The sequence below is a fragment of the Pelobates fuscus genome, chromosome 1, assembly GCF_036172605.1.
Source record: "Pelobates fuscus isolate aPelFus1 chromosome 1, aPelFus1.pri, whole genome shotgun sequence".
NCBI lineage: Eukaryota > Metazoa > Chordata > Amphibia > Anura > Pelobatidae > Pelobates > Pelobates fuscus.
The window spans coordinates 277,954,794-277,970,228 of NC_086317.1; the positions used below are offsets into that span (position 1 = coordinate 277,954,794).

Genomic DNA, 15,435 nt, shown 5'->3' on the forward strand with positions numbered 1-15,435 from the left:
ATATAGGTGTGCTTGTGGAGCGGGTCTCTATCGTTGAGAGCTGTATAGCACATGGATAATGATTTTGATTGCGTGGGTCGTTTTATACAGTGTCGGCCGAAGTGTGTTAGTTGTGTTTCCTCACAGTATTGTGCGTGTAAATTTTGTAGGATGTGTTTTATCCTGATATACTTGAATATGTCCCTGGGGGGAAGATTGAACTCCAGTTGGAGCACTGGAAACGGTTTTAGGCCTGCTTTTGTGTACAGTTGGGCTATCGAGTGTATGCCACTCGTAGTCCATGTTGTCATAGTGATATTTTCAGCTAATTCTGAGATTGTTTGTATAGGTGCGAAGTATAGAAGATTAGTCGCACCCGTGAGTGTGCCTGCCCATTTCTTCCAGCTTTTTAGTAGAAAGGTTGTGCTTTGTAATGGGTTGTACGCGGGCGTCTTCCCGAGTACACATGCCCGCAGTGCGGCTTGCACAGTGAGTGGCTGAATGCAGGCGTTTTCTAGGGAAGCCCAAATAGGTGTGTGGTGGCGTGTGAGTAGTTCCAGGCCTTGTGCCAGAATTGCGGCTCTATAGTACATCCTGATGTTTGGGATGCCCAGCCCCCCTTTATTCGGGGAAAGCCAGGTTAGGCGCCTAGCTAGTCTTGGTGGTTTTTTTTTCCAAATGTAGGCATTGAAGATACTTTGGAATTTGTGTAGTAGTTTGTCGGTGAGTGCTATGGGAATGGTGCGGAATAGATATAGGATATGGGGCAGTGCCATCATTTTGATGGTGTTCACCCTACCCAACCATGAGATTTCCAGATCTTGCCAGCCATCTAGTAGCGATTGTAGTTTATGGGCTACCTTGGTGTGATTCTCTTTAGGGAGATGTTGGGCTGATTTGGTCAGATTAATACCTAAGTATTTTATGGATACCTTCCTCCAGTCAAATGGGTGTGAGCCCATGAGGGACTGCACGGTGCGCTGGGGGAGGTTTATGGGCAGGGCTTGTGTCTTTTTTAGGTTATTCCTATAGTATGAAACTCTTCCATACTCTTGGAGAAGAGTCATTAGATTTGGGATGGATCGTTCTGGGTCGGAAACGTATACTAACACGTCATCTGCGAATAAGGCTAGTTTTTGGGTCCCTGCTGGAGTGTCTAAGCCTGTTATCTGGGGGTCATGTTTGATGCGTTGTATGAGTGGTTCTAGACATAAAATGAAAAGTAACGGGGACAGCGGGCAGCCTTGGCGTGTGCCATTGCTTATGTGGAATGTGTTTGACAGGAAGCCGGAGTTGAAGATCTTGGCTGATGGCATTTGGTACAGTGCCTTAATACCTCTCAGAGATTGGCTAGTGAAGCCCATTTTGGATAGTGTGGCTTCCATGTATAGCCAGTTCAGACGGTCGAACGCTTTTTCAGCGTCAAGCGCCAGAACTGCTCCTGATTTCTTATGTTTGTTAGCCCAGTTGATCATATTGATGAAGTGTCTGGTATTATCACCCGCTTGTCTGCTTGGGACAAATCCCGCTTGTTCGGCAGAGACTAGGTTGGGGAGGTTTTGTTTCAATCTTGTTGCCCATAGTTTCGCATACAGTTTAATGTCTGCGTTCAGTAAGGAGATAGGCCGAAGGTTTTCACAGAGAGTGGGCGGCTTGCCTGGTTTGGGCAGGGTGACTATATGTGCCTCCAGCATCTCCGCCGGGAGAGTGCCGGTTCGTTTAATGGTGTTGAATAGGTCTGTGAGGTGGGGTGTTAATGTCTGCGCTAATTTGTGGTAATAATAATTAGAGAGCCCGTCGGGGCCAGGCGCCTTGTGTTTGGGCAGGGACTTAATAGTGTTGAGCACCTCTTCTTCCGTGAATGGTTCGTCCAATTGCCTGCAGGCTATTGGGGAGAGTTGCGGTAGCGATGTTTTGTTTAGAAAGGCCTCTATAGTCTCAATTGTGGGTTGGGGTGTCGTTGGGTCTTTTTCCAAGTTGTAAAGTGTGTCATAATAATTTGCCAGTTCGTTTACGATATCTAAAGGGTTATATAATCTGCCTCTTGTGGGGGAGTCAATGTAAGGGATTTTGGTTTGTAGTTGTTTGTGTTTGAGTTTTTTGGCCAGTAGTTTTCCTGCTTTGTTCCCTTGTGTGTAATAGTTGAGTTTGAGAGATCTCATCCATCTTTCGGTGGACAAGAGGTCTAGTTCATGTAATTCCCTTTGTATTTCGGAGATTTGTTTCGTTAGGGCTTTTGTTGGATTAGTTTTGTTTTGTGTCTCAAGGGATGTCAGTTCTAGTCGCAGGAGGTCACGTTTGTCTTTAGTTATCTTTTTAAGTTTGGACCCTTCCCTTATGAGTACTCCCCGTAAAACTGCCTTGTGAGCAACCCAAATGGTTGGGGCCGGGATGTCATCTGATGAGTTGATATTGAAGTATTCAGTTGCTTCTTTGACTACTGTGTCAAGTATATGTGGGTTGTCTAGTAGACTCTCATTGAGTCTCCACTTTCCCCTGCCTCTCGCCGAGTGTAGAGATCTAAAGGTGATTGACAGCGGGGCGTGGTCCGACCACGTCCTCTGTCCTATGTGTATGTCCTCTATATTATTTAGGGTCACCTTGTCTACCAGACAATAATCTATCCTTGAGTACGTTCTGTGTACCTGTGAAAAAAACGTATAGTCTCTTTTGGTAGGGTATATAGAGCGCCATGTATCATATAGCTCATTGTGGGAAATTATTTTGCTTAAGTCAGCGCTTATCGCTCTCGATTGAGCGGTGGGGGGTTTGTGGCCTTCTCGTTGTATATCAAGATCAGGGTTCAGGGTACAATTAAGGTCCCCGCATATTATCGTGTGACCTTGTTTGATTTTAGTGAGATGTAGCAAAGACTTACGTATAAACGTATTTTGGGCTTCATTTGGGGCGTATAGTGTTGCTATAGTCATCAACATGCCATTTAGGTTACCCACCAGAACCAGCAGGCGCCCTTCTTTGTCAGTATACCTGTTTGTTTCTTGAAAGACCCAATCTTTATGGAAAAGAATAGCGACCCCTTTGGATTTGTTGGGCGAGAACGCATGGAATACCTGGGGATAGTGAGAGGAGTAGATGCGTGGGGGTTTGCGGACACAGAGATGTGTCTCCTGGAGGCATATAACTGCCGCCTTAGATTTCTGCATTTCTTGCACCAGGAGGCGCCTCTTATGCGGGCTATTCAGGCCTTTGACATTTAACGAGTGGATTTTAAACGTAGGTAGCGTCATGATTGTGTGTGGGGATGCAGTGCTTTAGCGCCTGGAACCAGTAGGGCCTGGCGTCCAACCTGGGGAGTGTTGCGTACGGTCAGGGGTAGGCAAACGCACAGACATTGCATGTTTAGGCAAGTTACACACATTATGAGTGGTGGAATACTGGTACATTGCATAGCATCTAGGAACATTTTTATACATGTTAACACATATCGTACAAACACATTTAAACCTTGGGTTGGGGTATAAGGGGGAGAACAAGGGGATACCTGTGGCCAGCACAGGGATGTAGTTCGCCTCCGGTGAGAGTTTGGCATCTCTCGAGAATGGGCGGTGGGGGGTGTGGATAGACGGCTCCACCGAAGCCGAGCCTATTTAAATTCTACCTTGAGGAGCCAGATGGAATGATATAGGTTCATACTAGAATATGGCGTTGGGGGCCCAAATCTAAAGCAAACTAAAACATAACTGTCAGTAGCTCAATTTAAGGGGTACATGTCTTGATGTTATCGAATCTGGGGTGTGCGCCATACCAGCTCCCCAAACATGTACCGACCACGCCTGTTAGGTAGGCTAAGGGTATTACTGGTGGCGTTGAGAGAAATTACTTCAATATGGGGATCCACCTCATGGGCCGGTTGGGAGGCCAACAATTACTGAGCGTGGTTCCCCGTAGGCAAAGGTCACCTTGTCGGTGTATGTAAACCTTGTGCTGGATTACAGTAGTTTCATTTACAGGGTGCCGGGTAGGCAAGTCGCTAAACCACTATACTATAAACATAACTCATAACGGCTACGGTCAGTGGCAATTAAAAACCGAACATTAAACAAAACCGTTATGCCAACTGAAGTGGCTTAACCGGAAACCCTGAATACATGCATATAGGTTATTCGTTAAATCAAATGCGTATTGCAGATAGTGATACTTAAGTGAATGAGCCGGCAAGGCCTAGGCCTTGGATGGTTCTGCTTCAAAGTTCTTTATGTGCTGGTGCTTTCGAAGTCGATCCCGCCATCATCCAGTCAGCTGTCAGCTTCCTTGGTTGCGTGCGCGTGGGAGAGTTGTGGCCCATGTTATGATGTAGGCCCCAGTCTTTAAGTTTCGCCATTCCGGCCTCCGGGTCTAATACTACTTCAGTTTTGCCTTTGTGCCAAATTAGCAGTTTAGTAGGGTAACCCCATCTGTACGGGATCTGTCGGTTGCGTAGGGTTTTCGTGATATTAATAAACTCACGTCGTCTCGCCATGGTAGCTGCGGAGAGGTCGGCAAAAATGCTGAGTCCTTGGTACGGTTCGGGTAACGTTTCCAGTTTCCTTGTCGCGGACAGGACTGCTTCTTTTGAGCTGTAGTAGTGAAAGCGTGCTATAACATCTCTCGGCGTGTCTGCCGTTAGCCTGGCCGATCTTGGCAGCCTGTGCGCTCTGTCCAGCGTCCAGGCCTCAGCCCCGAGCTGTGGTACTATTGATGAGCATAGGGTTCGTAGAAAATGTGGAAGGGCCTCATTCGGGATTGTGTCAGCTATGCCCCTGAAGCGCAGATTATTTCTGCGGGCCCTGTCCTCCATATCGGCCATTTTAAGCTTTAGAGTTGCTTGTTCTTCCTCCAAGCGGTGTATGTGATCCACCAACTCATTATGGGCTGTGCACATATCATCCGTTTTGGCTTCCAGTCGGTCAGTGCGGTCTCCCAGCTCTTGAATATCATCGCGCAGTTCTCTGGTAATCTGCTTGAAATCGGATCTAAGAGACTCTTTTAGGTCCTGCAGCATTAAATGGAGGCTGTGGTTAGTTACCAGAGAGTCCCCGTGGGGGGTCTGGTCTGCATCTTCGATTGTTAGTGCAGTGGCATCTGCGAACTCAGAGGCTTCTGGAGTTCCGCCGTCGCCATCTTGTTTTTGCCGCGGGCGGTCTTTTTTGGCGTTCCGGATCGGGTCCGTCAGTTTCAGCTGTCTGGATGGTGCCATGTTGTGTCAGGATGTTGGGGCGACCGGAGGGGTGAGTTTTGCGGTATTTCTGGCTCGTTTTTGACGGCTTTTAGGCTCGGTGGCTGCGGAGCTCCGTTACAGTGCGACTACTCCATGCGGTCGCAGGACACGCCCCCCCCAGAATTATTAAATTTAACACTCGTTATAGAGGAGCTATAGGGACCCGATGATCTAGTTACACTGAGTAAAATGCATAACAAAACTTCAGTTAGGCAAACACCAACTCTGCATACAGTAGGATTAGAGAGTCATGCCCATACATTTTAGTTTAAATTATACGTTTCCTTGCATGTATTTTAATTTTGGTCAGGGTTTGGGGGGGGGGGGGGGAGAGAGGGATCGGGAATAGAAGGAGTGAACCCCTTTGAAATTTCCATTATTGCTTTTATAACATTTTTTGACCCTTGCTAAATACCAAAAAAGATGTGATACCTTTACTACATCAGTATTTATGTTCTATAATGGTATACTTATTATATTCTACCCTTTTTAATATTATTTCACTAAATGTAAGGTGCAGAATAAATCTAGACACACTCCCCCCACATGTGTTCATTTTGTTAAACAATTAGAATATATTGTGATACAAAACAGGAGGCTCAGTCATAATGAGAAGTTTCACTTCTGTTTTCCATCTTCCATGCTGAGGTTGTTTAAGTTACACAAAATTCAAATGATAAGAAAAATCTCATCTATACAGTGCTCAAGAATGCTAGTGCTAGTCACATTTTACTTCGCATTACATAGAGAAAAGTTGTCCTCAACTACATCCAATCGTAATGGGAACTGTTTTAAAGAGACAGAAATGCTTGAATGTACTGTAGGTCTAGTTCAAAGAGCAGTTAATGAGGAATTTAACCACATTTGCATTGATCCAGCATTTTAGAACATATTTTTTTTCTTGAGTGTGTGTGTGTAGAGGCTGTTTGTGATGTTGTGTGCGTGAGAAAAAAAACGCATATGGTGTTGTAAGTTTGTTGGAATGTGGGGCGGCATGTGTAAGGCGTGTTGTATTGCATTTGTGAAGGTAGGCTACTTGTGGGGTTGCTTATTTCTGGGGAATTGTTTATATTAACTAATAGGTATGTCATTGATTACACTTTAATAATGTGTCTTTCTGTGCACTATAACAACTTAAATACACTGGTATTTGTTTTTAAAGGGACACTACATTCACCAAAACAACTAAGGCTTAATGATAATAAATATTTTTTTAAGTAAGCGCTGCCTTCTCAGAGAAAAGGCAGTGTTTACTGTTTACATTACTGCCTAGTAACACCTCTAGTGACAGTCACTCAGACGGCCACTAGAGGGGCTTCCTGGGACACTCTGCATGTAGAAGCTGAATGTTCCTCATAGAGATGCAATGATTCAATGTATCTCTGTGAGCATGTGCAATAGCCTCCCAATGCTTTCCTAAAGAGGGAAATCAATGGATTTGCAGAGATTATCAAGTCTGATGATCTCAGCCAAGGAGGCAGACCACGGGGAGAGCCAGCTGCGCAGGAACCTGGTCAGCGATGGAAAAAAGGTGAGTCTAACACTGCACCTAAAGGGCACTGTTAGAACTATAGTGTCAGGAATACATAATTGTATGGTACCCATTATAATTTTTTTCCACTTTCTTTAACATGCCATAAATAATTAAGACAGTAACATACTTCTGAACATTGTAAACACATGTATTTACCTGGTAAATGAGGGATTGTCCGATGTTCCTTCTCAATTTGCCCTGATTCAATAGGAAACATTTCTTTTAATGCTTTCTACAAATAAAAAATGTTATGTATGTAAGAATGCTGCCTTTAAACACTACATTCAATGGTTCATCAGAGGTATATTAAATCTGGAATAACTATGTTAAAAAAAAATACTTATTACAACTGGAGTGAGCTCTTACAGTCTTTAAACACTAGGTACACGGCTACAGTATACATAGTTACAGTACATACAAAAATTAATTCTTCCAAATCCCTAATTAACCCTACACAAATCTCATATGTTTTTTAACCACATTAGGAAATTCACCAAACTGGAAATTGTGGAGAACTGAATGGGAACTGCAAATTAATTAAAAGAAAAAGCAATTACATAGGCACTCAAACATTGTTTTTTTTTTTTATTTGGTGCAATGAGTCATCAACAGGGTTATCCAATAAAGTATGAATTTTGCCTATTTTGGCTTTAATTTTTCATAATTCCTGGCAATTCTCAAATTAGTTTATAATGCTGCTAGAGTGCTCATATGAGTCAAAAGCTCTCTCCATTGGTAAAAAAATAAATAAAAATAAAAATGTTTCATTCTTTGTTTATTAGTTTTTCAATATACAGGTACAAAGAGAAAGTAATGAAATAAATATATAACAGTCGTCTCTTTGCTGATGTCAGAACTGCATGTCGTTTAACAATTGCATCTGGAAAACACATCTAGACATTGATCGTAATTTAACGCACCAGTAAAGCTAACTGTACGCAACCCATTTATCTGCAATTCGAGTTAGGTGTGCGAAAGTCAGGCGGTTGGAGGCTAGCCTGGAAGTGCTAATTACGTGGCCTTCTAGTTGCTAATGTCTAAACTGTCCATAGAGCCCCAGAGCCCCATGTGTTTGTTGCGTGGCCTAACCTCCCTGTCGCCCACTGTGGGCCTGACCGTCTCCAACCTGTGTGGCGATTCACTGACTATGCATCTGTACTTCCCGATGTAATCTGATCAGAAAAAATCTCTTCTGCCCCATCCGACCCTGTCAAGCCGCCTAACCTTGGGCAAGGAAAGAAATCCTAAGAGTTCCAGCCGCTATGGGAAACAGCTGTATGAGAGACGAAGATGTGAAATACGTAATCATGGAAAGATAGAACAGTGAAAGTGGAAATAATGAGATAAAAGAGAGAGAGACGAAGTGGGAAAAGTTGAGATTGAGTAAGGAAGAGGGCCAGAGAGAGAAAAAAAAGGGGGGGGAGTGGAGAAGAAGGGGAAAGAGAGGAGGTAGGTTAGAAGGCATGTAATGAGAACCACAGTCTAGACCCGTGGGTGACCCCCTCATCTTTGTCTACATTTAGCCGCCGCGGCATGCCCCATCCACGCCGGGAGGGGGGGGAGGTCTTCCGAAGCCCATCATCGTGCTGGCATCCGAATGTTGTTCCCTAACCTCCATCACTAGAACATATGTAATAAGTCCATGGTCGCCATATCTCTTCATATTTGTCTAGTCGCCCACTTACAATTAAACCTCTTCCTCAGCCTGTCTTATATCCTCAACACTCTCCAGTCACTCCTGATAAGTCAGGGGTTCCTTACAGCGCCAGTGCAGTGGGAATAGTGACCGTGCTGCTGTTAGTATGTGCCTCGAGAGAGTTCTCTTGTATTTTGAGATTGATAGGTTCGATTTATTCAGAAGCATCTCAGCAAGATTGAAGCATACGCTTTCGTCTGCTATCCATGTCATGGTGTCAAAGATCATCTGCCAGTAGGGGACGAGGCGTGGTCACTCCCAAAAAGACATGAACGAAAGTACCCACTTCTTTTATACATCTCCAGCAGCCAGGTGTCGGCTGCCTCTGGGAAGTATTTGGGAATTTTCTGTGTAATACCAATGGGTGAGTTCCCCTATAGTTCATCTCTTGGTATTTTGCACAGCTGGAGCTGAGGTGAGTAAAGGATATGATTTGAGTCCATTCTGGAGCAGAAAATGATGTTTGGAGTGATTCTTCCCACGAAGAAAGGAAAACATTTAATTTAAAAAGCACTATTTATTTAATGGAGGAAGGCAGGAGTGAGCGCACACACGGCGGGAGGCAGAAGCAATCTTCCCCTTGCAGGCACTCTCTTTTACCAGCGTGTAGTACACGCTGATGACAGATATAACGTATTGCCAGAATTAACATTAGGCAGCCCTGAGCAGAGTTACAGAGTTACATGTGTGCCAAGGGTACAACTTGCCCCAGGACAAAAGTGTAAATATCTTTGAATGTGCACTGCGTCAAGCAGAAACACTGCACATCCAGACTTCTACCACCACTTAAAAGCACTGAAAGGGTTATGTCAGTTGGAGTAACCCTTTGTCAAATTCTTATTTATTTCAGGTCATTTGCTATGTTTTTGTTATTTAATTAAGATTTATTTTCTTAATTAATGAGTGCATGGTATTCACCCATTTATGTAAACTGCAAATTTCATTAGTTGAGCTGGTATAATCAACTCTTTTCTAGCTTATTACCGTATATACTCGAGTATAAGCCGACCCGAATATAAGCCGAGGCCTCTAATTTTACCCCAAAAAACTGGGAAAACTTATTGACTCGAGTATAAGACTAGGGTGGGAAATGCAGCAGCTACTGGTAAATTTCTAAATAAAATTAGATCCTAAAAAAATTATATTAACTGAATATTTATTTACAGTGTGTGTATATAAGGAATGCAGTGTGTATATGAATGCAGTGTGTGTGTATGCAGTGTGTGTATGAGTGCAGTGTGTATGAGTGCAGTGTGTATATAATGAATGGAGTGCAGTGTGTGTATATGAGTGCAGTGTGTGTATAATGAATGCAGTGCAGTGTGTGTATGCAGTGTGTGTATGCAGTGTGTGTATGAGTGCAGTGTGTATGAATGCAGTGTGTATATAATGAATGCAGTGCAGTGTGTGTGCAGTGTGTGTATGTGTGTGCAGTGTGTGTGTGTGTGGGTGCAGTGTGTGTGTGTGTGAGTGCAGAGCATTGGTGGGGGGTGGGCATTTTATTAATTATTATTTAATTATTATTTTAATATTTTTTTTAATGTTATTATATTTTTTTTAGGTAATATTTTTTTTTATTTTATTATTAATTGTATTATTTTTTTATGCTATTATTATTTTAATATTTTTTATTATTATTTGTTTTATTATTAATATTTTTATTTTTTCGTACCCCCTCCCTGCCTGTTAGCTGGCCAGGGAGGGGGGCTCTCACTCCCTGGTGGTCCAGTGGATGGGCTGTAGGAGGGGGCTGTCAGGAAGCTGTAACTTACCTTCACCGCAGCTCCTGTCAGCTCCCTTCTCTCTTCTCCGGTGCGTGCAGCTCCCAGGTCAGCTCCCTCTGCAACTCTCGCGGCCGCGCGGAGCGTTGCCACGGTAACCCGTGGCAACGCTCTGACCCCGCGGCTCTCGCGAGAGTTGCAGAGGGAGCTGACCTGGGAGCTGCACGCACCGGAGAAGAGAGAAGGGAGCTGACAGGAGCTGCGGTGAAGGTAAGTTACAGCTTCCTGACAGCCCCCGGTCCTTGTCTGTATTATGGCAATGAAAATTGCCATAATACAGACAACTGACTTGAGTATAAGACGAGTGAGTGTTTTTCAGCACAAAAAATGTGCTGAAAAACTCGTCTTATACTCGAGTATATACGGTATGTTTGCCTAAGATCACTTGCAGGGATAGGCAACCTTCGGCACTCCAGATGTTTTGGACTACATCCCCCATAATGCTCTGACACCCATAGTGCTGGCAAAGCATCATGGGAGGTGTAGTCCAAAACATCTGGAGTGCCCTAAGGTTGCCTATGCCTGGAAGTTTTCAATTCCATTTCAAATTTTCTACAAATCTGAGTTTTGTGCATCAAAGCTAATTCGTTTTTCTTAATATTCTGTGTATTACCGCATAAAAATCCCTAATAAATAAAGTGTTAACATTCGAATAACGATATAATAATTTTTGAAGCAGTTTAACCATGTCATTTTTAGAAAGTCATCCTACAAAGCATGTCTCACTTGAACAACCTTTTTATTTGTTGACTGTGACTGATTGTAAGTAAGATACATTTGCTAAAAACTTGTGTGCCCATTTTAATTCACTATCTATATAGCCTAATGTTTTGGATTTTTTTATGAAATAAAATTCTGATACAAATTTAGATGTGATTGCTGCTGTTGTGATACAGTGACATTTATATATATATATATATATCTTCTTCCTTTTTCAAGCATGCCATATTGTGTCAAGTTAATAATGTGTCAGACTATAACAGGGGATTATATAAATGACTGCTAACTAAAGAAATGAATCAGCTAAGGTTAGAGGAACTGAAGATAACAATTACATTTGTTACATAAAACAGTGGTCAATTTAAATAATTAGACTGCAAAATAGTTTAGAAAAACAATTATGTGCCAAACTAAAGGAAAAAAAGAAGTAGCATATTACACAAGCAACAAAGAAGTTTGCTCACACTGGTTGCTAAACTAATTTCTTTCCAAACATTAAGCAAGTAAAACGGTAAAAAAAAATAAAAAAATATAAAAAAAAATTATACTCCAGTAGTGTACTAGTATAAAGTAGATTACCATTCAGTTTGTGAAGAATGGCTTTTGAGACTCATCTATAGCACTGTGGCTATGGTTTTCCCCTCCTATAATGTGACACTCACAGTGCGGGCAAAACCAAATGGCTGCAACTCTGTAACATCTTTTCTGTGAACAAAAACCTATAAACATGATATAAAAAACTATAAAGCCATGACATAGCTTTGTGTATCTTTTATGAAACAGGGTTAGGGCTAGGGGTAGAATTAGGGCTGGACCTAGGGCGTGGAGTACTGCTAGGGGTTAGGCTACAGTTAAGGCTAGGGCTGTTGCTGGAGTCCAATACATGTTGATGTGATGTGGTCCGCAATGGATTTTTTAGAGTTACTGTTGACCTATATTAGTTTCTCTGCTTTTAGTTATATGCCTGAAAAGGATTTGGAGAAAGAGAATCACAATGTCTCCGTCTCTCCAGCTCCTCTCCCAGTATAACAGTATTAAAGGCAAATAGCTGTATCTGGGAGTGTTATGAAATCCTTCATATTTGTGTGAAATCATTAAAGCCCTATGGATTGTTATATCCTCAGCTGAAAACTGCAACAACAAAAAAAAAGCTATGATCAAGAGAAAACAAAGAAAACTTACGTGAAACTCATGGATCTCCGTATATTTCCTGTAAACCAGTTTTTCTGTAAGATCATGCCATTTCACCAAAAACATATACACCTAAAGAAAAAAAAAAGCAAAGATGCACAAAATATTTAGACTAGTTGACAACATTAATTGGTTACCTAAATGTAATCTGATCCTAGTTACTCAGAGCTGGAGATAAGTTTGATGCTTGAATGAACTGATGAATTCTTTATTATTATTATTCATAATAATAATGATAATAATAATAACAAAGTATTTAACCAGGAAAGGTACATTCAGATTACTCTGGTTTTCAAGTACGTCCTGGGGATGGTACCTTAGCCCAGCATCCAGAGGTTCTTACTATTACTCATTTTATCTACCTCGGAAGGATGAAGGGCTGAGTCAACCCTGCCGGGATTTAATGTTTAATTAGCTCTCTGTGATACAATACACCACAGTGCAGGCCAAGTTCTATGGCACAACCTTATCACTTCAATAGAAAACAAAATTCTTGGGAGTCAACTAGCCTCATTAATTTCTGGTTTTAATAGTCAAATTTTACAAAAAAAATATGCATATTTAGTGTTATTTCCAAAAGACTATCAGCTCTTGAAAACACCATTGCTTTCTGTATTCTCAAAACCGATGGTAACTCATACCAAAGCACAAAATAAACTAGTGGCAAATATTACAAAACATTTCATCACCATAGTATTCAAATATATATGATAATGTGTATGATATAAATATATAGAGAAGTTGTGTTAACTTGGCACCACTGAAAGAGCTAATAAATATTGGTGCTAGATACATCCTGCTTAGCAATACAATTTGACATTTTGAATGCATAAATAAGAAATAAATGTTTCCTCGCGACATTCCAATCAGGGAGGATCTTTGGGTGCTGGGGATACCATTTGTTTTTGTTAAAGAGACTCTCCAGTGCCAGGAAAACAATCACCCCCCCATCCCCAGTTGTTGAAGGGGTCAAAACCCCTTCAGTGACTTACCAGAGGCAGCGACGATGTCCCTCAGCGCTGCTTCTTGGTCCGCCCATGCTCCTCCCCGTCACCACGTCAGCCGGCCGGGAAGACTGATCAATGCTGCGCAAGCGCATTAGACCTCCCCATAGGAAAGCATTGAAAATGCTTTCAATGCTTTCCTACGGGGATTTTAGCGACGCTGGAGGTCCAGCGTGAGGACATCCAACTACGCTATAGCACAGAAAACCTGTGCTATGAACCAGGAAGTTCCCTCTAGTGGCTGTCTAGTAGATATTGTGGCTGTCTAGTAGACAGCCACTAGAGGAGGAGTTAACCCTGCAAGGTAATTATTGCAGTTTATAAAAACTGCAATAATTACAGTTGCAGGGTTAAGGGTAGTGGGAGTTGGCACCCAGACCACTCCAATGGGCAGAAGTGGTCTGGGTGCCTGGAGTGTCCCTTTAAGCCATTTGACAAAAACATGGGGGAACAACAAACAGTTAAATACTCCTTTCTCCATAACACATATAGTTAGTGGTAGTGGGCAAGGTGGTGTAGTGCCATTTTTAGTCGGTGAAAACGACATACTGTACAATAAAAACCAAAAAGAGGAAGTATGAAAACGTAAATCTATATACTATTTTTTTTGTGTTGTTCAATCTCACTTTTTAAAACTGACACATATGAATGAAGATTTTATGAAACATTGTCCAATTTGATTGTTCAATTTTTGCAAATTCACAATAAAAATGTCCTAAAAATGTATCATTTCAAGATTTATGCTGAGAAACAAGATGAAAAATATTTGAATTATTTCTTGTCAAATACATTAAATTATGTCTATTTAGACCTTTAAAACCATAGACATAACATTCTGGTCTTCAAGGATGCAATTCTCAAAGGGAATGCCCCACTTACAGACCTACTATTAAAAATTTGCTTGGTATAAGGATTTAAGGTATAGCAAAGTCTGAAATTTTTTGATGATGCTGATCTTTAAATGGTTAACAGTTATCTAGAATTTGTTTGCCTTAACATAAAAAAAATGGAAATTTTCTTTAAAATTGTCAACTCAGCTGTAATGTAATTTTTTTTACATAATTAGAGACCAGCAAAAAAAAAGCTTATTCATGCATATTCATATACATTATAAACAGAATCACCTGTAATATGTCACCGTTTTAATGATAATTTAATTAAAAACATATTTGCAATCCAAATGATCTATGAGATATCTGCTTTAAATTAATTTACTTACATAGTGCTGACTTGGGAGGAATCTCTTCTCAAATCCCAAAAGCTGGATGTGTCTTATGAATGGATCAGACATGATGCTGTGAGCAGGAGATGCTCTGTTATTTGTTCAGAGCTGTAGAAAAGGTGACAAGGTATTCTTTGTTAGATCTAACGAACAAGCTGCTTCCTGGAGCTTACTTCCTTGATTATCAATGCAGCTGTCAGCTGGCAATTTCTACTAATTATAAAAAGGTGTGTGCTTTATATACAGTAGGAGTGGAAATGAAAGAAAGCTCTGATTGGTTAGGCAGACAACAGCAAGATTCGGTTTTTGGAACCTAGAATTCTCAGTTGTCAACTTCTCTTTTTACTGTTACTCATTACTCAACAGTGAACTTTGAGAATTTTCAAGCCTACATTGTGTCATTTTTACTAAATAGCACGTAATGCATGCCCCCTTTAATATGATAGTCATCTGAATAAATAATATCTATTAACAGTCCTGTTGCTGTACTCTTTTCATTTAATAAAATACTATATGCAATGTCTTTGGCATGTGAGGTGAAAAGCAAATTTAAATGTAGGACTAGGAAATTATGTTTGTCTATTAATCCCTTTTGTTTTACCAACAATACCACATTCATGTAAAATATGAGATACATACCTAGCACATAAACATGTGTGGGGAAAAAAACAGCAATTGTATGGATTACATCTCCCACAATGCTCAGCCAGACACCTGGGACAGAATTTTGATCCCTGTAGTTCCAAACCACTCGCTAGCCACAACCAGATTTCCCATTAGACAGAGTAGGCCTACAGTCGCATGCAGTGGTGTAGTTTGGATTTGTGCTGCCCTATGCATGACTAATCTCGGGCAACCCCTTAATCTAAATATCTCCCACCCCGTCCTGTCAAGGCCACATTTATTCCTGTTTAAGACCAACACGCACTTGTTTGACTGACAGACACACACCCTCACTGATACATGCACTGACATACACTCACTAACAGATACACAATCATAGGCACACACACAAAGTCATTGGCACATACACTGTTTAACCAACAAACACTTTAATTGACACACACACTGACAAACCCACTCACTGACA

General features: G+C 41.4%; 1 protein-coding gene across 1 annotated transcript in view; it reads right to left on the reverse strand.

Moving 5' to 3' along the window:
• NCF1 (neutrophil cytosolic factor 1) overlaps window positions 1-14,540 on the reverse strand; it is a 31,802-nt gene extending 17,262 nt beyond the window's left edge. The window contains exons 1-3 of the mRNA XM_063457401.1: window positions 14,343-14,540; window positions 12,111-12,191; window positions 6,888-6,963 (exon numbers count right to left, since the gene is read on the reverse strand). Coding sequence (XP_063313471.1) covers window positions 6,888-6,963; window positions 12,111-12,191; window positions 14,343-14,414 — 229 coding nt within the window. The 5' untranslated portion in view covers window positions 14,415-14,540. The remainder of the gene's footprint in view (window positions 1-6,887; window positions 6,964-12,110; window positions 12,192-14,342) is intronic.
• Between the last annotated feature and the right edge of the window lie 895 nt (window positions 14,541-15,435).